The sequence below is a fragment of the Euphorbia lathyris genome, chromosome 7 (genome assembly GCF_963576675.1).
Source record: "Euphorbia lathyris chromosome 7, ddEupLath1.1, whole genome shotgun sequence".
Taxonomy (NCBI): domain Eukaryota; kingdom Viridiplantae; phylum Streptophyta; class Magnoliopsida; order Malpighiales; family Euphorbiaceae; genus Euphorbia; species Euphorbia lathyris.
This window is the reverse complement of record NC_088916.1, coordinates 27,163,524-27,187,234: the sequence shown is the minus strand read 5'-3', so window position 1 is coordinate 27,187,234 and position 23,711 is coordinate 27,163,524. Positions and strand designations below refer to the sequence as shown.

The following is a 23,711-nucleotide window of genomic DNA, read 5'->3' as shown; positions in this document are numbered from 1 at the left end:
TGAAAGTAAATAAATTGAAAACAGGAACAGTTCCCTCTTCTTCCGCTGCATCTTCCCGAGCTCATCTCTCTCTCTTTCCCTGCTATCATGCGCATGTTTCTTCATTTCTCGTCGTCCTGCGCTGCTTCTCCACTGGTACGTACCGTCTCATTATTTCCATCTTTTTCTTCCGACTTTTTGCTTTTTCATTTCTATCTATCTGTTTGGCTTCCGAGAAACTGATGAGATACAAGAAACCCGGCATTCCAGAAGAGGTTCGGAAATATGTTACACTTACACGTCAAATATAAGTTTCTGTTTCAGTTTATTTGCTCGGCAACCAAGCAGCGCATGTAACTTCATTTTGCTTTAAAGATCAATATAGCCAGTCCTGTTTACCATCACCAGAGAAGAATTTGTTTTTTTTTCCTGGATTTACTTTTGGATAAATTTTCCTTGTATTTTATGTCTACTACTTTGATTTTCGTCTGCTTTTAGGAATTAGTTAGAGTTGTTTCTGGATTCTAATTGTTAAATCATAAAACACAGCATTTAAAAATGTGTGCTGCAGGAAGAGAGTGTAAATATCCGACTTGAAGGCATGGAGGCAACTTACAGTTCACTTGTACAATTCCCTTGGCGGATTGGAGGCAAACGGAAGTGTTTTTTTGAGTTTAACAGTAGATGCAGGACTGAAGGTAGAATTAGGCCAAATTATTTTGGTAATTTACAAAGTAAAAGATTGTCTTTGCAGCAGAGAAGGATACCAAATGCTTGTAAAGATTCACACGGTGAGCAATAATATTATTGCCGGTTTAATGCTCTTAGTTGTGCTTTGACATCTTTGAATTGGGAAATTTGTATTTACATATGGTTTTCATCAAGTCACTATAATCTCATTCCATGTCACTTCACCTATTCATCCCTAAAAAAGAGAAGCTCTTAATTATGACTTCTATGTAGAAACCCCGAATTGAATTTTGGAAATATGATTCTTGCTCTTGCATACTTTAGCTTTTCTTTGACTACTTTTCATTGCTATAATTTTCCTGTAGTTACTCCGCTGCAATCAGAAAACGTTTGTTCCTCTTTTGATGGAAATTGGTTGCTAAAGGTAGGGGATATTCTTCAAGCCCATGGAAAACTTGATAAAATGGCTTCTTATACGGAGAGCAGAATCATATCTTAAGTGTACCTACTGGTTGATTTGTTACAGGAAAAGGGATACCTACTGGTTGATTTGTTACAGGAAAAGGGGAAAGAGGTCAGCTTATGCTTAAATGGGTGCTGTATATTTCTTGTTGGTTCGTTCATTCTCTAAATCTGTAGAAGGAACAATGCTCTTTCTTTTTCCATTTTATTTTGTTATTTTGTGAAGCTGTGATTGAAGTGTATAAAATGCAAAATTTAGGAATGATGGGCTCTGGAAAAACGACAGTGGGAAAGATTTTGTCAGAATCGCTAAATTACGCTTTTGTTGACAGGTTAGTTCTATGACTGGCTTCTTTTAATATCTCATTTGGATAGTTTACAAATATTTAAATAGGATTTACCACTGTCTGGACTTGATAAAACATTTTCCAGTAATTTTACTTTGCATCTACTATCCTCCCTCCTTGAATGAGTCTTACTTTGTGTTTGAGGGTTATCATTTAGAACTTTTAACATGGTTTTTGGTGATATTTTATTCATTAACAAGTTTTTTGCTTTATGTCTGGTTTTTCAGATTTGCACAATTTGTATTGACACCAGACATTTTCTTTTCTTGATACAGTGACAAATACGTTGAGCAAGCTGTCGGTGATTTATCAGTTGCTCAGATATTTCAGCAGTATGGCGAGAATTTCTTCAGAGATGCCGAGGTTTGTTGTTCCTTTTCCAGTGAATTTTTATTGCATCCACGACCTTTTTTACATATATCCTTAATAGATTTTAGCCCAATTTTGTGGGTAGGAGTTCCCAAATGGAATAAACTTGAAATGAAACTAATGTTATTCTTTTTCTTGACAAATACAAACACTCATAGATTTTTCAGAGCCAGAACGCCTATCATGATATCCACTTCTGTTTTGACATTCCTAATATGGCTCTTACTGATATATTACAGCAAAATATTATCTTCCTTTTTTTTTCCTTAAAAATTCTCAGTAAGTTATGTTCTTGCATAGATCATTTATGGAATCATTTTTGCAAAAACATACTTCTTGCTCACTGCCTCACTTGCTACAGGAGACTCAGAATTTATGTAAATTCAAATCTTCATCTTTTACGGCAACGTGCATAATGTGTAGCTGCAGAAGAGAATCCTATGCTTAATGAGCTTTCATTATTCAATATAAAAACAATTCATCTGTAAAAAGTTTTATGGCATTTGCTCATCGACATAACTTGTACTGTCATGATTTCTTTTTGTTCTTTATTTGGTTCATATTATTTGTGATGGAACAATTGTTTTGGATGTTGTTGACAGAGCCAGGCATTGCAGAAGTTGTCTTTACAGCCTCAGCTTGTTGTTGCAACAGGTGGTGGTGCAGTTGTCCGTCCGACCAACTGGTAAATAGAGATGTTTGATTGAATAAAATTCTTTTATAACAAGGGTTGTTTGGTTATATGAATGAATGAATTGCGCACCAAAATTTGAAGGAAATACATGAAAGAAGGAATCAGTGTTTTCTTGGATGTACCATTGGATGCAGTAGCAAGGAGAATAAGTGCTGTAGGGACAGATTCTCGTCCTCTACTACACTTCGATTCTGGGGATCCTTACACAAAGGTCACATTGCCTTTTAAGAATTCATTTTGTTTAGAAACTATGATTATTAATAGCTCTCATGTGAATATCCTATCCTTGTAGGCTTTTATGGGACTGTTTACTCTTTCCAAAAAGAGAATGGAGGCATATTTGGATGCTGATCTTACCATTTCCCTTTTAGGTAAGTTCTCTATTTGGATGCTGATGTTACCATATCCCTGTTTCATCAGCGTTTTCGCAATTTATTACTCCCTCCATTCTCAAATAAGTGTCGTTTTAGATCATTGTTTTTATTCTTTTTTAAGTGTCGTTTTCGTTTTTCAATAAAATTTAGTATAGTTTTTTGGTCTAAGCATTTAAATTTTGTCTTGATTTATGTGTTTTTTTAAGCTTTCAAAGTTTCTTCTCCAATCATTATAGGAGAGAGAATTTTTATTTAGTTAATCCACTTAAATTTATTAATTTAAGTGCATATTAATTGTGTTTCTTAATTTGTGTGAAAATTCTAAAACGACACTTATTTGAACGATTTATAGAGACAACTCGCTTAACACGACCCATTTACCATTTTCATATAGGGATAAAGTACAAATATAATTTATGATTATGGAGAGAGCAGATTTAGCCTGTGCAATTTCAAATCTCATTAGAGTTTTTGCATTGTCTGTTTTGATGCTTACAGATGTTGGCAGTAATATGGGCATTGACGATGTATCTGATATTGGACCGGCTGCTATAGCACTCGAGGTCCTGAGTGTTCCATTTGCATATTTTTGAAAACTATCAAGAATTCTTTTTATTTATTTTGAATTGTTGGGCTTTAATTTGGGCAGGTGCTAGTAAAAATCCAGAATTATCTACTGGCTGATGATGGAAGCAAGTCCATGGGAAAGTTTTGTTAACCTTTCTCATTTGTCTCTTTACTGTATTTCTTAATTTTGTTTATATGCGAACCAATTATCAACGCTACTTCATTCTGTCAAATGTAAAGAAAAAAAAAATATATATATATATATATATTAGAAAGAAACCTTGTATTAAAATTAAAGAGATATTACATCAGCTTCAGTTCATTACAAGGTACAACAACAGGTGAAATAGCAATAGGACTATCTTCTAAGAAGATTTAAGGAAATTGAAAGGTAAAATTCTGGGTTCACACAATTAGCCATTGGGAGGGATGCTGATAGCATTACTCATCCCTGACTGTCGCGAGCTACGATACCTGCTGTGCAGTGGAGGCTGTTGAGCCGGTAGGATGCGTCACAGTTGAACTTTATCAAGGGGGGAGGAGGTGCTTGCCATCGCGATGGAGGTTGCTGTTAGTTATTATTTTGATTGTTGGTGTTGGTTGAGTTGACTCGGAATTCATCTAGAATTGTCTGCGCTTTACACGGGATTCCTCCAATTGCATCTTGTTATGATTAGTGATGACCGTGTTCCTCCAAATAAACCAGAAAAGCCAAAGAATTGTACTGCACAGGCAGATTTCCTTCACATTTAGGAAACTCATGAGGTTGATAAGCCATTCTTTGAAATGCCATCCCCAAACTTTGTACACTCATAATGCGGATGGATGCTGTATTCTTGTGAGCTGTAAGAGTATCTCCAAGAAATTCTTAGTGCATTCTCTAAAAAAAAATAGCTAGGGAGCCACTAAGAGGCTGTTGAAGCAGGTTTTTAATTCTCCTTCTTTAAGAGTCAAACTAAGAGGCTCTTGGAGATGCTCTAACAACTTAGACAATGCACTTCCTCACTGATTTTTCTCCGATTCAGGGCTAGGTTGGATTGCCTCAATCTGAGTAGCCACTGATTTCATTTGAACTTCAATTGCATCGTTCCATCTCAGACTCTGTAACTGGACAATGTAATGTGTTGTTGAAGGAAACAAAGTTTTTTTTGCCATAGTTCGAAATTCGTTCCTATGCCACCGCTTCAAGTTGGTGGAGCAGGCTAAGAACTTTTTTAGGATTGATGATATGCCTTGTCTTGTGCTTGTCCAAGCTTCGGTAATGATCGATTCACATTGAAGCTCTTTAGCCCAAAAGGATTCAAATTTGAAAGGTTTGTTGGTGTTGGTATTGAATCCCTCAGAATTTAGAAGTATATGAGCATGATCAGAGGCAGTTCGACCCAGATGATGAACTATAGAATTGGGGAATATGTACTCCTATTCAACTGGTAGAGCAAAGTGGTCTAACCTTTCCAGGATATCATCTAGTCCCCTTCTTCCATTCCACCATGTAAAGCTAGGTCCCAAGAATCCACTGCCAAAGAGTTCACAATCACTAAGGCAATTACAGAAATCATCCATTGATGGTGTGAATCTAAGTTGGCCTCCCTCTTTTTTAAGGAGAACATGACCTTGTTGAAGTCAGCAAAGCAAACCACGGGAGTCTTTCTCTGTTCTTAAGTTCGTAGATTGAACTCCAAGTCAATTTTTTTGCCTTCGGCCATCCGTAAATTCACGACCCCTTCCATGTATTGTTGTCACCTTTGTTTATAATAACATGGATACAGTGCAAGGAGAAGGCTAACATGGTGAGGTCTACTTCTTTTTTCCACATTACAAGAAGCCCCAATGACCGGCCAATTGTGTCCACATCGAAAAAATTATACCGAGAGAACCTTCTTTTTACCCTTTCAATCTCATTTCATCATAGTTTCATCTCTATCAAGAATACTATGTTTGGGCAATTAGATCTCATGAGATGAGATACCTCTCAGACTGTTCGAGAATTGCCCATCCCTCGAACGTGCCAGCTCAAGATTTTCATTGATTGCGACAGGATTGGTACATAATCTCTGCATGAATAGTCCCCCAGTTCTCATCAATGTTGTCATGTAACTTCTTTGACAAAGGGTCAGCATAAGGTGCATTCGCATGTTCCTGGTTTTCTTCTAGCTGCAGCTTCCTCATTTCTCCGATTACTAGGGCCTCCGAATCAGCTTCTTCCATATTAATTCTTCCTCTTGAAATGCGATGTCCCCTTGCTCTCGGTCCTTTCCCACTTGGAGCTTGTTGTTTATTCTCGTTGCTGTTTAGAGGTAGGGTTGCATTATGGGATGCATGAGTATTTTTCATCTCATTGGCTATTATGGGATTCGTCCTTTCTCCACCAATTATAATCAATGGGTTGATGGGTGGGTTCCACGTGATGAGGAAGTTAGGAGTTTCTAGTACTTAGCATTCACCTAAACTATATGTCATTTCCCATTTTTTATCTTAATGCCACGAAGTAGAGGAGCATCTATTTTTACCTGCACTTTCACATTAACAAAGGTGTTACATGAGTTTATGCCTTCCGTGTCCAGTTCTAAGACTTCACCCATGCACTTTGCTACCCTAGTTATAGAGTTCGCATCTCATCAGTTCATAGGGAGGTTGCATATCCCGATCTAGAAATCACATGTATCAAAACACAGTTCTGACGGTTATTCATTGTTAGCCATCTCATGGAGTCTTGCCAATTACCGCTCGAAGTGCCATGGACTATCTCTTACCACTCTAGTCTCTATCCTTATCCTTTCCAGACCCGAAAAGGCATAAGAACATGCCATTGCCTATTTTATTTAGTTGGAACTCATTAATTCTCCAGGCAACCATAAAGGCTTGGTCCATGCCCATGATATTGAGAGGCCTATTTGATAGGACCTTTCTTACCAAGCTTAATGATTCCATCTTTGGGATGTTGTCTACGGAGGTCTCAACTACGTCGATGACCTTATCTTCTGGATCTGTAAGTTTAATCTTGGCCAACATTTCCTCAAGAGGGTGTTCGTGGTGGAATGTGTAGAGGTTAACATGAAGAGGGTTTTGTGAGGGGAACTTGTTGAGAGGAGAGAAGCAAGGTAGTAAGGTTTAGGTAAATGGAAGGAGATAGGTAATAGACTAGGTAGGGAATCCTTTCATGCAACTAAGGCTAGCTGTAGAGAGGAGGTTAGAGGACCACTAAGGCATTATAACCATGGTTTTAAAAATCGGACCGGACCGATCGGTTGAACCAGTTCAATCGCAAATCGGTCAGACATTTGGTCCGGTTATTGTACTTTGGGATCACTGCTAGTGACCCCATGTAAATCGGGTGAAACCGGCGAACCGGGATCAACTTGGTGAACCGGTTTCACCCCGGTTTGTATAAAAAAATTATTCTTTGCTGTTGTTTTCAATAAGCGATGTGGGATTCTATAGATTTGAACTTTTTTTCATTTGTACGCATATATGCTTATCCACCTATCCAAGATTCCTTTTTATTTTTTTTAATATTAATTACTAGTTGTAGTTTCAAATTTTCTAGTTTCAAAATTTTTGTGCCTATCTATATCCTTGTTTCAAATTACAATTACTATGGCTTAGGCATTTTTTTCCTTTTTCAGAAAGAACTCCGAATCAAGAAAAAAAGAGCTAAGACGAGGGTCAGAAGGAGTTCAATGCTCTCTTGTTCAACTGGGGCTGAACTACCCGTCCGTCAGGGTGCAGTAGAAGTATCTATCTCTCTTTCCATCTAGTGCTAGAAGTATCTTTTTTTGGTAAACGGATGCTCTGGCTCCCAAGTTCTTGCCAAACACAGATCTGTTCCACACAGAAACTTTGGTTTACAAGTTCCTAAGCACATCGACGAGAGGTATGCTTTTATTCTAGAAAGTCGAAATTTGGGTGCTCAAAGCCTGCCTTCTCAAGCATTGGTAGTCTAATATGGGTTATAGAAGATTGAGCGGGCCTGGAATGGAATTGAGAATCCTGTTCTTACACCTTTTCTCACACCTTATTCACTTATGTTCTGCTTCCCGGCTCCCACCGTCTTACATAGGGCAAATTCAATCGAACTTTTGACGTTTTCCCCATAAAAAATGCTTGTTTTGGTTTTTTATAGAGTTAAAATTTAAAAACAAACATCATTTTGGCATAGAATTTTTTTGTTGCTTAGTATATACATATGGCTTAGAAATTATTGTAATGTTGATTATTTATATATTTGGGTGTATTGATTGTGATATTTAATTTATTAGAATTTTATTATATATATATAATTTTTTTTATCTATGACGTCATCCGGTTCAACCAATCCGAGTCAACCGGTTGAACCCATTGACCCCTGAACCCTTTGCCACACCGATTCGATGTCCGGTCCGGTTTTTAAAACATTGATTATAACAAAGGATGTCATTATTCCACCATGTAAAGAAATAATTAGAAATTTCAGCATTGAGTGAAAAATAGAAATTTACAAACTATGAAATTGAAATTATCAATTAAAATTCTCTTGTTAGAGATGAAGTTTATTAGCTAGAATTGTAGTCGAAATTGGAATTGAATTGTAATTGCTGGCGGTAATGGTTCCTTATATGCAATGTGTTTCCCATTTTTAGTATTTACGGAAATGTGCTAAAAAATGTGTTGTATTGGTTTCCGTTTCTGAAACAGATACAAAATATGGAAATGTTATTGAAGAGTAATTTATGATGTCCACCAATCTACAGAATAGGTTGATCAAGCTGAGCTGGAGTCACATGAACAGAATTAATAAACTATCAAATAGGTGTGCGACGTCCGTTCTCCGATGCTTAAGTCAGTAATTTTACTAAGGAGAAAGTAAGTAAGACTTAAAAGCAGAGTGAAAATAGATTTGATTACGTGCATCGTGCTCCTTTAGGATTGGCTATTACAGATAACTGAAAGCTATATACTGATGAGTAGCTTTCCACGTAATGACATCTGATTGGCCTATATTTTGTGTGCTTCTATGCATGTCTCCCCTTTACCATAAATTACAAAATTTCTTAGGGATTAGGAGCGTACCTTTGTAATTCGGCGTTATGATTGGAGCACATGTCTTAGAGGCTATGCTTTGTTTAAAGCTCCTTATTGGTCCACATGTCCATGTTGGTCCTGTGTAATTAGTTCCAAGGGGGGGGGGGGGGGTTAGGAACTAATGTAACTTTTTCGCTTAATTATGCTGACTTAATCAATTCTTTAAATTACTTAACTCAGTTTTGGTCAGCACGGCCGAGAGAGATGTAAGACAGCTTTAGTTAGAGGCTGACTAGAACCGTTTTACTTGTGAGTTGAGAATTAACACTTAGGTCAGCTTCCAACTCAACACTCTGATTACTCAGTGTCAGCTTATACAATTTATATCCTGAGTAATTTAAGCAAGCAACACATACATATATATATTGAGAGAAAGAGTTAGAAATTACTCAGCAGACTTATCCTGGTTCGGCCTCACCGCCTACGTCCAGTCCCCATAATCCTTCCGGGATTTTTCAATCCAATACTGAGCTCTTTAAAGGTAGAGCACAAACCATTTACAATCAATTGAGTATGCAAGAGTACCTTCCTCTATTCGTCTACTCAACCCCTACTGAGCGCTATAACAAACACTCAAATTTTCTCTACCGCTGAGTACTAAAACCGAGTACTCAGCACCACTTTCTCAACTTTTACAATTGATACAAATATGTTCTTTCTAGATGAAGAACACTTTAGATGAATACAAATTCGATCTAGACTTTTACACAGAAATAGGATTTGGGTGTAAGTATTTGCTTTTTCTTGTTTGTATGTGCTTGTATGTATGCTTTTCTCTTTGTATTTCGGCAAAAGATCCAAGTGAAGAGCTTGTCCTTTTATAGTAAATTCTGAGGCTGCAATCATTTGAATTCGGATGTATCCGTTGAATTCAAACGGTCTTCTTGCATCATTCACTGGTCAGCATATAGTTTTGCAGGCCAATCCTATCGTCTGAATTTAGCAGGCGTCAGGCTTGTCTTCTTCCGCCAGGTTCGTCTTCTAGTGCCAGTTTCGTCTTTTAGCCAAAGGCCAGTTGACCCATGCATCTCGAAACTGTCTCCTTGCATAATTTCAAAGCTTCTGAATTGGCGCAGATCTCTGTCGGATCTTGTCTTTTAGTAAACGGATCATTGGCGCTGTCCTGATGAATACTCAGCTTGACTTTAATAGACGTTGTCTTCGATCTTTGTCTTTGGTGAGGCTGAGTCACGTTCTACTCAGCTTCTTCGGCCAGCTTCGTCTTCAAGCGTTTGTTCTGAAGAAGACTTTCCTTCTATAATGCTGAGTTGTGTTCTACTCAGCTTGTGTTGTGTCTCATGCTGACTTCGTCCTGTCTTACTTTTTATTTCTGTTTTCATTTATAATTATACTCAACATTGAACAACCACATTAGTACAATTAAATCAAAGCACTTAAATTTAATTGTCTTAATCATGGATTAACTTAAATAATTTTGTCAAATCAAAATCATGTGGAAAGGTGTTTCAACAAACTCCCCCATTTTGATGTTGGCAAAAATATTTAATTATGGAACTCAGCATTAAAGTTCCCCATGATTGATTTACCTTTTATTCTTCTGAAGTTACTCCCCCGTAAGGGTTGCATTTATTGACTCAATTTGACTCTAAACCTTCTAAGATTTAATCGAGTGAAATTAAGACATGCCTTTACTGACTTAGTTCAATTCTAGTGCTTCCAAGATCTAATTCAGATGAGCCTAGGTCAGCTTTCAAAAGATGGTCAATACTTGGAACATATAGTTATTACTCAGTGTTGCACATAGGTATCAGAGTTATCATATAGGCATTAGAGTCATGTGTGCTGAGTATATTTTACTTGTATTTTCCTTATGTTCACAAGATTTAATTTGTTGTTCAATGGATAGCTAAGTATGACAGATCAGCATATAATTATAACAGGTAAGCATCACATATAGATAAGTCAGTTTGGATAAAAAGATGCTCATATGAATAGTCAGCACAGCAAAATAGAACATGCCAAATATCAAGTTACAAGTCTAAAACTATTTCTAATCTATCTCTTTATGTTGACTTGAACTTGGTGGGATTTTCCTTTGCCCTTGACAGTTCTTTGTTGTTGACTTGGATTACTCGGGTTAGCAGAAGTTGAACCATACTTCTGCTGAGTTCCGGCGGCAGGCTGAGTTATCTCCCCTTGTTTCTGCTGAGTTCCAGCAGCGCGTTCTTCTTTTTCCCCCGTTTTGCCAGCATCGGGATTGGGAGGAGGAGGATAGAAAATTCCTTGTTGAACAGCACGAGATAGTTTCGATGAGTACAGTTGGAGTTGACTCGTACTTGCCCGAAGACTGTTGAAGACTTCCATGCCATCAGACATAGTGGAAGCGGGGATCTTAATGTTGGCACTGAGCATACTTAAGAGATACTCTTGAGATTTCCCGATCCAAGTTATGGATTCTGTCATTCTGGCATATGATTGATGGTACATCCTGAGCAGGGCAGTGTCATATTGCTGACGTTGAACGTTGGTGTACCGAACCTGCTTAAGGGTAGATTGAGAGCATTGCAGAATCTCATTAGTCTTCACTAGGTCAGTGTCCATTTCTGCTTTATTCAGGTTGAGTAGGCGAATGGCTTCACCAATTTGTTCGATGGAACACTGAGAGGAGGAGGAGATAAGATCACGAGCTCCGATCAGCTCAGAGGTCAGCTGGGAGAAATATTGATTAACCTCAGTAGAGGTTGCATATGTTGAGTGCGCAGCTGATAGGGTATTGAGTTGACCTTGGATGGCGTTCATATGATTCACCATCATCAGCTGAAGTTCGGCCAGCTTTACGATTGACTCTTGCTTGGGCTGTTGAGAAGCAAAGGAGGTCATGACACTCATCAAGTCTTTGAGACCCTTGATTTCAGTCAAAAGCTGAGTGACAGACGAGATTTGTATTGGCTCAACATGATCAGACCCAGCAGCATCAACCTGAGTTTGATGAATATCCTGAAGTAAGGCTTGAGCTGAGTCAATGATTCTTCGTCCAGACTCAGTAGCATGCAGGTAAGCATAGGATTCATCAGTTTATGGTTCAGAGGCCAGAATATGAGTAGCACCGGATGGAGGAGGTGTTTGGTGCTGTCCAGAAACAGAGGTGCCAGCATGGTCAGCAGCTGGACTTTTATTTAGGTCAGCAGCAGGAGCTGACTGGTTTTCATTCTGCCTTGTTGGAGTGGGAAGAGGTGGATCAGCAGAGATATTGACCTGCTCAGTGTCAGTCTGAAGCTGAGTATTTGCAGAAGGTGGAGGCAGTTCAGAGCTGACTTGAGCAGGATTTTCCTTTGCTAACTCGTTGTCTTGAGCAGTAGGAACTTCGAGCACTTGCTCAGTGGGGAGTTGAGCAGAAGTGTCGGCAGAGATTGGGCCCTTAGGAACTGTGGGGTCGGCTTGTTCCTCAGCTTGAGAAATAGAGGCTTGATTTTCCTTGAATTTCTCCAGAGAGGGCTCAGTGACAGTCGAGAAGAATTGGAACTGAAGCTTGGTGAGGCCAGTGATGGGATCTCTGAGTGGGGAGTCATCCATCAGATCAATGAGGTTTGGCTTTTAAGCCTTGCGTTTAAAACGCTTATCTGAACCTTCCTTAGAGGATTTGGTTGGTGGAGAGGGATCAGCATGAATAGGCTCAAGGGATTCAGAAGAGAGGTTAAGGTCAGTGTCAAGGCCTTCCATCACATTGTCCTTCACTGGTGACTTCGCATGATGCTCAGCTTGGTCAGTATCAACTTGCTCATTTTGCTCAGCATCACCCAACTTATCAGCTTGAGGCTGTCCCTCAGCATTTCCCAGTTCTTCCTCCTGGTCAGTAGGAGTCTTCTCAAGGTCAATTTTTTGACTCCGCACAAAGTGTGATTCCGGAGTGACCACGAAGTCAAGGGGGTTTGCTTCGATCGGCGTTAACCTAAAGGTTTTCTTCCTCTTCAGAGGCATTTCCGGAGTTTCCTCACTTTCTTCCTCAGGCTCAACTTGCCTTTTCTGTTTCTCCACTGACTTAGGTTCCCCTTAAGCTTGCTCAGCGGCTTTCTTGGCACTAGAAACAATCCGAATCTTTTTCGGCGCGGTGTTAATATCCCTTGTGGATTGGTCAGCTTTTCGCTTCTTATCTTGCCTTGTACGGTCAGCAGGTGCCTTCTCAACCATTACCTTATTCCCTTTCTTGGTTGGCACATCATGTGCTTCTTCAACCATATTATCCCCTTCTTTATTTTTTTTCTGCCCCTTTTCCTTTCTTGGCCTTAATGGGTTGGTCGAATGCTAATCCGAACAGTAGTGCCGCTGTGATTTCTGTATCCCAGATCTCAATTTCTTCGACCATGTTCACTTGGTAGTCCTGAAGAATTTTTATGATGAGGGAGCCCATCCTGAGTTTCTCGGTGCTTCGTTGGAATGCGCCGATAAGAAAGACGGGCATGTTGAGTGGGATATAATTCAGCATGTGCCAGATAAAGCACTGCTCGAAGTTAGATGCTGATGAGGAGGAGTTGACCTTGGGGAATATGAAGTTAGTCAGGATGTAATGAGCCATTTTCTGAGGCTGACCCATGCAAGTGCTGGCTATCTCTCCCTTGTGATTCTTTGGTTTGCAGAACTCAACAGGGTAGTCAATTTTCGAGTAGTCATTTGTGGTCCTGAGTTCTGAACCTTTGGTCTTCAGTTTTAGCAGAGTTGCGAGATAGGACGGAGTGATTGTGATGTCCTTCCCTTTGACCTTTTGTCACTAAGTGGTTAATATTGTCCTCGTCAACCCGGAGATTTGCGTAAAATTCTCTTACCAACTGCGGGTAAGTGTTACCGGGGAGAGAGAATAGCTCGGTCCAGCCATTCTTGGATATCCACTCGTAGAAGGGTTTTTCAGCCGTTACGAAACTTGGGGAGAACCAACGGAAACAGAGTACCTCACAATTCTTTACGCTGTTATACACAGGAATGAATACCTTTTCCTTAGTTTGCTTGTCTTTCTTTTCCTTCTTCTTTCTCGAAGGTGTTGCTTGGTCAGCTTTAGGGTTTTTGCTCGGAGTATTGACCTTAGATTGGTCATGCTGACCATCCCCTTGAGACTCAGTTGAAGTCTCCTCATAGACTTGCTCAGCAGGAGACGGAGGGTTTTCATCGGAGCGATTGTCATCGTAATCGACACCGAAAATGTTTTGAGAATCGTCAGACATTATTCTTTAAGAGATTTTGAGAGGATTTGAGATTTGAGAGAAAGAAGGAGATTGAATGCCAAAGATTTCAGGTTTAAAGAGAATCTAGTGGGAAATCGTCCGCTATTTATAGAGGTGCCGAGTTGATCTGATAGGTCGGAAAGGCGGTTTGATCTCGAGATGATCAATCGACAGTTATCCCTGGCATTTATGGCACATTCGGCGCATGTGTTTTCTAATTATTGTGCTTACGTCATCCTAGGTGGCTACTTAATGCGCGTGCTAGCATTTATTATGTTACTGGCTTTACTCAGTATCTAGAATACTAAACGTTTTTGACATTCTGAGTGCTCAGTTTTACGTAGAGGAAGTATTTGTATGCTTAGTAACTCAGCTTATGATAACCACTCAGTATATGTGTATACTCAGCATAAGGTGATTTTATATAATTCATATTTAGCTCAGCATGCAATAGTTACTAATTGAGCACAAATCACTCAGCATGATAATCACTCAACGTTCAATTAAACATAGAATTTTATTGAAGAGGATTAGACATACCGATAGCTTCCCTTAGTATGTTAAATTGCTCACGAGCCAGAGGCTTCGTAAAGATATCCGCAAGCTGTTCATCAGTTGGTACATATGTCAGCTTGATTTCACCTTTGAGTACATGGTCTTTAATGAAGTGATGCCGAATGCTGACATGCTTCATCCTTCTGTGTTGGATTGGATTTTTAGATAAGTCAATGGCACTCTTGTTGTCGAATTGACTTCGATTGTTTCAGTTTTTACTCCATAATCCTCCAGCTATTGCTTAATCCATAGGACTTGTGCTACACAGCTTCCAACAACAATGTACTCAGCTTCAGTTGTTGACAGGGCCACTGACGATTGCTTCTTGCTGAACCAAGATACTAGACAGCTTCCAAGTGTTAGAGATAATATTCTGTATTATCTTTGTCCCTTATCTCTAGGATATTCATCAAATATTATAGAGATAATACTAGCAATTACCTACAGGATAATTAGCTTGTAGAGTTATAGTTGTATTCCTAAGTTTAAGTGATAGACTAGGATTATACTTACTGTTCAGAGTTGTATTAAGATTATACTTACTAAAGGTATTTATACCTGTCTTTAATACAAACCCTAATCAAGGGAATTACAATCACTCTCTCTCTCTACCTCACCGAAATCTCTCTCTCTCTCTCAATACAAACATTCCGCAATATCAACATGGTATCACGAGCAAGTTCCGGTCCGGCAGCCTCGGGTTCCCTTCCCCAGCCGTCGATCAGCGTTTCTACGGAACCGCAATTTAACGCAGCCGCTGCTACGCAATCGGAGATTGTGGCCCCCCTGTCCGCTGCTCCGTCTTTTTCTGCCGCGGCACCTATGTCAGCAGCTCCGGCAATTTCATCCCTGTTTGTCGCCGGTTCTGAATACACGGTGGCTAGTGCTTCCGCTTCCTCGCTGCAACCATCGTCTGGATGGCGATTTGATTCACCATTCACAACACCTGAACAATCAACTGTGACATCCAGATACTTATTCGACAATAAGGATTCTGGATCAATACCACGAACCAGGCATATACAAACAGCTCCTCATCTATTTCCACCACCGGGTAATAATTCTCAACCCATAATCAGACCATCGTTTGGACCTCCACCTTCATATCACAGTTCACAATTACCCACTTCCTTAAATTCACATAATTCTGATTCTTTTCTCTCTTACCCTAATCATGAACAACCCGCTTCATCCCATCATCCCATTTATTCTAACTCCACCGCCAACTCTGTCACTGTGACTCGCCCTGCTCCTCCACATATAGCAACTCACATTAAATTAACACCCCATAACTACAAAGCCTGGAGAATGGCTATTGTGTCTACCTTAAAAACTCATCACTACTTCGAGCACATCATTAGTAATCAACCACCACCCTCAAAGTTCTTGCCTCGAAGTAGCTTTTTGTCTGATCATGATAATATGATGCCTAACCCTGCCTTTACTGCTTGGGATGATATTGAAAATACTGTTGATAACAACCCAAATTATTCTTGAATAAGGAATAAGGGAAAATTAATAGAAATAATGGCAAACCATTATTCCTTCTAAAAGAGATATTTATACATGATTAATGTGGAATTAATGATAATTAATGCATGGGAGAATATGCAAATAATGAGGAAAAGGAAGGAGTCTCTAGCATTATGCCACGCCACGTGGACCATGGCGAGATACGCCATAACGAGATACGCCCGAAGAGAGCGAGTAGCGGAGACCCGCCATAGCTCTCAAGGAGAGCGTACATACGCCTTGACGGATCAAAGAATACGAAAAGGGATATTCATCTTACTGACAGAGTATTATCCCAAGGACCAAAATGGATATTCACTTTGAGAACGCCGCAAGAAGAACCGGATGGCGGATCTCCACGGTTCAGCTCAGTGAGATCCGCTGGCGAACCTATGAGGCAAATCTCCTCTTTCACCTGATTCATCACAGTAACGGCTAACCGCCGACTCGGCCATAAAGACCATTAATGAGCTATCAATTAGCTAACCGCCAGGTTAAAGGTAACCAGTAACCGCCAGCTTAAAGGTAACCAGTAACCGCCATTAATGGAGCATTAATGGAGACCTTCTAGTTGCTGAAGGTTACGACTTCCTAGCTATATATAGCCTACATCCCTAGGCTATCAAGGTACACTTTTACTTACCCTTTGTCAATTCAGTTTGCTCTCTTGTTCTTCCTTACTGACTTTGGCATCGGAGCTTCCCCCCGTCGAACCCAACGACGCCCCCACAGGGACGGAAGACAATCGAAAATTCTCCACTAGTTATCAATTGGTGCGGTGATCGTGGATCTCTAACAAACAGAAGATCACAAAATCTTGATTGTATAGAGTTTCACAAAGAACAAAACAATGGAGTCAACGGAATAGAAATCACAATCTCAAACTTTGGCTCAATCAGTACAACAAATCTATCCAAATATATAGTTCTCCATATATTGGTGGGAAAGAGTTTTCTACATCAAATCTGAAATTTTATGATGAAAATGATAAGTTTCCTCCTCTTTCTTATTCCATTTTTAATTAAAGAAAATTGAGATCTCTCACTCTTATAAAGTGCTATGAATATCATTACATGTTATTATGATAAATCTAATAAACTGTGAAAGATGAAGTCATAGACACAAATCTTTCATTAAATCTTGCATGCTTACTATGCCCTCATATTTTTATGCATGACAAGTGTAATATGATATTATCATTGAATTAGTACAAACGCATGTATAAGACCCGTAATCTTGGGATTTACAAAAAAAAAAAATCATCCATTCAATGTGATTTTGTCATTTGATATTAAAATATCATAAAAGGGCTCATGTAATTACAAATGATTTAGATCTGGTCGGTCTTTTGGATGAACATGCATATAACTATTAGAAGAAATTACAAAAAAATCATATTTGGTTTTTCCTTGTACAATTCACCATCTATATATGGCTTTTCTCCTATATAGTACTTTTAATATCAAAAATTCATATTTTTGAATATTGTTTTGTCAAACAATTATTTCATTCCCTTTTTTACAAGGATGTGTCTATTCATATAAAAACTGTTTATTTGACATTGTTAGAATTTCTGTTACCAACACAAGAGACTTGAAAATATTGAGTCTATTTGTAATTATCTTGTAATTGTCCCTAACTATTAAGGCCATTATGGGCTGATGAATTACCAAATTGGATAAACAAAACTTTCATGTCCTGAGCTAACTACAAAATAGTGCAAGTGTCGGTTTCGAATCAGAACATTAATTTATGCAAAATTCTTAGGATATACATGAGAATTCCTTAAAGATTGGAGGATTGTATGTGAAGGTAGGTGAGAGTGGATTTTGAGTAATTTTCCTTACACTCCAAATTGGAGGAGAATCATGGTACATGTATTTTTCTTCCAAAATTACCCTTTCTCTTTTATTTTATTCGTACAAATGAAATAATATAAGAGTAATTTTATATATAACTATATTATTAAATCATCACTTACCTTTCTTTAATTACACCTCATTCAAATGAGGCTTTAATGATATCTGAATGCCATTAATGTATGGATGTACAATATTAATTGCAAGTAAATAGCAACTATGTAAGATATCTTACCCAATATAGAATGTCATAACTTTTATGACGTTTAAAATAAATATGCTATCTTGGATATTAATGCGCATTGAAATACAAAAGGACATTATTCTTAAACCATTCTCATTATGGTTATTTATTAAGAATTCATTATGATATTCATGTGCAGTAGCAATCTTTATGGCTATGACCGTTATACGTGATATTATTACTAAAATAAGCACAATTAAAATTCTATTATGAATTTGTTTGACATATAATATTTACTCGGTTTTATCCTTTGACTAAGTTCATTCTAGAGGCAGTGACCAACGTGAAGGAATTATTAAGTTGATTCCAAGATGAACTAAAAATTCCATCAAGAGAATTGCATCATATATGATATTTGCCAACAAGGCCCATGTAAACATTCTTTTGCTTTGAAGTATGTTCCATGGATCAAGCCATTGATCCCCAAGGTAAGTGAATATAGCTTTTATGCCTTACCACAATCTTTTAATAATGGACAGAGTATGCCCCACTTCTGGAGTTCTTTCAGTGCTAACCTACAGGTACAAGGGAGTTGCTAATACTACAACCAGTGCAAACACTGATATGAAAAATAAAGCTCAATCCAAAGAAGTGTATATGCAGAGTCACTTCAGAAAAATTCCTTGACTATATCATCGGCCAAAAAGGAGTTAGAGCAAATCCAGATAAAATAAAAGCCATGCGAGGAAAAAGGTGAAAAGAGCGCCTAAATGAAAACCCCACAATGGGTGAGAAGGATCCAGAGGTTGAACGGACGGATCATCATACTAGAGAGATTGTCAACAAGCATATCAAGGTATAAAACAATTCCTAGCAGAACCACCCTTGATGAGTAGACCAATCTAAAGGGGAGACCCGCATTTGTATCAATCTGTCATGGATAAAGATATGTGCACCGTGGTTATTCAAGAAAAAGAAGGTCAGCAGTTCTCCATCTATTATGTTAGCAAAATGTTGAAGGATGCGGAGACAAGATATCAGAAGTTAGATAAAATGGCTCCCACGGTTGTGACAACATCCATCCGCGTTAAACCATATCTCCAAGCATAAACTCAACATGATCGAGATCAAGATCAAGAACCGGCTTCACCATCATGATTCAACATTGAACACACGAATGATGAGATTGAAAGGCGAGTGCATGCCGCTCTATATAGACAAGAGAACAATGCAGAAAGGTACGCCATCAAGTTAACATGAATTCGCCATTCACAGCACGGATCCTGGGGTACGAAGCGGACAGAATGTTTAAAGCTTCCAACTTGCCATAATATAAAAGAATCAATATAAGCAGGACATTACATATCCCGAACCCAAAGGAGGGGAGCATGTAACCGTTGGAAGAAACGCCAAAGCGTACTACAGGTTGGCCACCACATTGGTTGGCCACCACACTGAAGCTTGCTGGGAGCTGGCAAACTAGATAGCTTTGTCCAGAATAACAAATAACAAGACGACAAGCAGAAGACAGATCCCAAAAAGAAATTCAAAAGTGTCATTAATGTCATAGAAGATGGACCAGTGTATCAGCCACCCGTGGAAAAAGCAAAAATATCCGCTCTGAATAAAACATCCCTCCATTGCTCCTTTTGCAGAAACAGGTCCAGTAATCTCTCCACATGCAGATGCATTGGTAGTAACAATGGCGATTCAAGGATGGGAGATAAAATAAAGCGAGTAAAGACACGGGCAGTTCTCGCAATGTCATCACCAAAGGTGCATTCGCCAAACTAAAGGTTGATCCGATCCAAATAGAAACAACCATTGTTGACATCATTGGAGTGACGGGTCACACTATCCAGACCAAGGGCCAGAGGTTGCAGCCCTAATTTCCATCCGTCATCTGACAATGTACATTCCCACTATCAAAGGAGGAGTAATGATTAGCGGGAACCAAAAGGTGGGTAAAGAGACTTATACTCGGCGTCACTATCAATCCGCCCACAATCCAAAGAGGACGAAGGTGAGAAATATTAACTTGTCACTACAGCTTTGGGCGACACAGAAACGCTCCTTATTGCTGATGGAAAGCGGGTGCGGATCGCCAAAGGATTAAAACTTGAGATCAAAGAGGATGTTAAAAAAGTTCTCATTGAATCTGAAAACATATTTACATAGGAGAATGAGATCCCCACAGGAGTAAGCCCAGATGTGATTACTCATAAGTTAAACATCATTGAGGCTGCGGTTCTAGTTGCTCAGAAAAGACGGAACCATGGGCCTAAAAATCAGTATTTTTACATATTCTTATATGTGCATTAAACTGTTATAGTATCCTACATTTTATAATTTATTCTTTCTCGCCATACTTCTTATATTCATTTGCCTAGCTTTTAGTGCTGATATACGCCCAGTGGCTGGCGAATGAAAAGTTCCACAGGCGGATCAATTACCTCAAAGATAGGACAATTGATCCCATCACGGGCGGATCCCCTTTCCATAAAGATAAGAAGCACAGACCCTCAGGAGCTTTCAAATGAGCTCAACTCTCTCCTCAAAGACAAGAAAAGGATTGACCACCATCAAAAGCGGGTTAAAATCGTCTCAAACATGAGATCATTACACCTTCAACTTTCTCCTCAAAGATAGGAGAACACTCTCATGGGCGGATCCATCTTTAGATGATCACCATTCGAGGAAGAGTTAAAACATTCCTTGGACGCAAGGACTTTACACTCTCTCACTCCCTTCCCAAAGAAGGGTTCACAAGTCCTACGGGCGGATCGCTTCACCTCAAAGATAGGTAGCAAGTTGATCCCCTAGGTAGCTTTACTTCCTCTAGAAGGAATAGAACAGCTTCTAAACCTTCACAAAGGTTCACACATTGGGGTACGGCTGGCCACCTACCCTAAACAATCGGAGAAATCCTAAACCAGATTCTAGAAAATTACTTGCTAAAAGATATAATGCATTAGTAAAAATAGTTCTGGAAAGCAAAGGGTTCATCCAAATAATGAAGCCTCGTCTTCATCTCCAAGTAATGAAGCCTCGTCTTCATCTCCAAATAATGAAGCCTCGTCTTCATCTCCAAGTAATGAAGCCTCGTCTTCATCTCCAAGTAATGAAGCCTCGTCTTCATCTCCAAATAATGAAGCCTCGTCTTCATCTCCAAGTAATGAAGCCTCGTCTTCTTCTCCAAATAATGAAGCCTCATCTTCATCCAATCAATGAAGCCTCGTCTTCATCTCCAAACAATGAAGCCTCGTCTTCATCAAATTAATGAAGCCTCGTCTTCATTCAATTCATGAAGCCTCGTCTTCATCCAATTTATGAAGCCTCGTCTTCATCCAATCAATGAAGCCTCGTCTTTATCCAATTAATGAAGTCTCGTCTTTATCCAAACAATGAAGTCTCGTTTTCATCAAAGTAATGAATCCTCATCTTCATCATAGAAATAACAAAGTCTCGCCTCCACAAAATGCACAAAAGTCCCTAAATGGCTGATCATTCTTACTGATCCCTAAGGGCGGGTCATTCTCCTCAATATGGCAGAACTGAAGAAAATAAGTCCCTAAAGGCGAATCATAATCCTATGGGGTAGGAACAAATGGTCCCATAAAGGGCAGGTTATTCCTTTCTAAAGGAAATATAACTCTCAAGAAGCCCCTAGAGGCTAACAATGGATACGGTTGGCCACCTATCCACGAAGAAGCAAAATCCCCTAAAAGCATATCATATCCATATATGATCCCACATAGGGCGGATCTTGTTCACAAGATCCCGCATAAGGAAGCCCCAAAAGGCGCATCATTTCCATATATGATCCCCCATCTAGGGCGGGTCCACTTTCCTCCAAGATAGAAAAATAAAACACCATTTAGACAGCCCTAAGAGCTTTTTATACCTTTAGGGGGGGCTTCTGATAACAACCCAAATTATTCTTGAATAAGGAATAAGGAAAAATTAATAGAAATAATGGCAAACCATTATTCCTTCTAAAAGAGATATTTATACATGATTAATGTGGAATTAATGATAATTAATGCAGGGGAGAATATGCAAATAATGAGGAAAAGGAAGGAGTCTCTAGCATTATGCCACGCCACGTGGACCATGGCGAGATACGCCATAACGAGATATGCCCGAAGAGAGCGAGTAGCGGAGACCCGCCATAGCTCTCAAGGAGAGCGTACATACGCCTTGACGGATCAAAGAATACGAAAAGGGATATTCATCTTACTGACAGAGTATTATCCCAAGGACCAAAATGGATATTCACCTTGAGAACGCCGCAAGAAGAACCGGATGGCGGATCTCCACGGTTCAGCTCAGTGAGATCCGCTGGCGAACCTATGAGGCAAATCTCCTCTTTCACCTGATTCATCACAGTAACGGCTAACCGCCGACTCGGCCATAAAGACCATTAATGAGCTATCAATTAGCTAACCGCCAGGTTAAAGGTAACCAGTAACCGCCAGCTTAAAGGTAACCAGTAACCGCCATTAATGGAGCATTAATGGAGACCTTCTAGTTGCTGAAGGTTACGACTTCCTAGCTATATATAGCCTACATCCCTAGGCTATCAAGGTACACTTTTACTTACCCTTTGTCAATTCAGTTTGCTCTCTTGTTCTTCCTTACTGACTTTGGCATCGGAGCTTCCCCCCGTCGAACCCAACGACGCCCCCACAGGGACGGAAGACAATCGGAAATTCTCCACTAGTTATCAACTGTGATGTCAATTTTGTTACATTCCCTCACTGAAGAAATCTATCCTTTAATCACTTGTTTTCATTATGCACATGATATTTGGGTTGCGTTAGAGGAAGCTTATGGGATCATCACTGATTCTAAACAGTTTCAATTGAGTTTAGAGCTTCAAGCTCTAGAACAGAATGATATGTCCATAACTGAATATATGCACAAGCTCAAAACTCTCCTGGATGATCTTGCTGCTTTAGGAAGTCCTTATCCTATGCATTTGCTACCGTCTTTATTATATAAAAACGTTGGTGAAGCATTCAAATCATCCATTCAAAATCTCATCACTCAAAGAGGCATGCATGTTAGTTTTTATGAACTATTGAGCAATTTAAAGATGGTAGAAGGTCTAGTGCAATCAACCAAGAAACCTGAGTTTCTGCTACCCGCCCCAAGTACCAATTCTCTTGAAGCACATGTCTCCACTGTCAACTCCAATGGTGGAAATAAAAAAAATAAAAAACGCAGAGGTGGTAAGTGCTTCAATTGTGGGGATCTTAATCACTGGGCAGACAAATGCAAACGCCCGAAGGGTTATGCGACACAAGCAAGGAATGGTCCACAAGCATATTTGACATGGCATGCACCTTCAGACCCATTCAGTGGAGCGATTCAGCCGTGGTATCCAGACACGGAGGCCATAAATCACATGACGGCTAACCCTAATCAACTTCAGTGCCTACTTCCATATCCCGGATATGATACGGTTCAGTTTGGCAACGGGCAAGGTTTGCAAATCTCTCACTTTGGGCAATCTGAAATTAATAATCTTCATATTAATGATGTTTTGCTAGTGCCTAAACTCACCAAATCTCTTTTATCTGTTCAAAAATTCTCACGTGATAATTCGTGTTTCTTTGAATTTTGGCCTAATCATTTTCTTGTGAAGGATCAAGCAACTGGGGAAATCCTGTTACGAGGTCCGAGTAAGAATGGGCTCTATGTGCTTCCACCCAACTTAAAAGAGGCGCTAGTTGGAGAAAAAGTGTCTTTTGAACGGTGGCATGCGCGCTTGGGTCACTGTCAGAATCAAACGGTTAGCAAAATTTTGAAGGATAATCATCTATCTTCCTCAGCACCAGTCAGTAGTTGTCTTTTTTGTCCTCTAGGAAAATTAGCCAAG

General features: G+C 39.4%; 1 protein-coding gene across 1 annotated transcript; it reads left to right on the top strand.

The window, feature by feature from the left end:
- LOC136200984 (shikimate kinase 3, chloroplastic-like) lies at positions 1-3,815 on the top strand. Its single transcript, XM_065991501.1, has 11 exons — positions 1-135; positions 551-770; positions 1,035-1,093; positions 1,196-1,283; positions 1,391-1,463; positions 1,754-1,841; positions 2,450-2,532; positions 2,623-2,752; positions 2,834-2,912; positions 3,414-3,478; positions 3,565-3,815. The coding sequence occupies exons 1-11, from the start codon at positions 88-90 to the stop codon at positions 3,631-3,633; spliced, it is 1,002 nt and encodes a 333-aa protein (XP_065847573.1). The 5' UTR covers positions 1-87; the 3' UTR covers positions 3,634-3,815.
- The last annotated feature ends 19,896 nt before the right edge of the window (positions 3,816-23,711 follow it).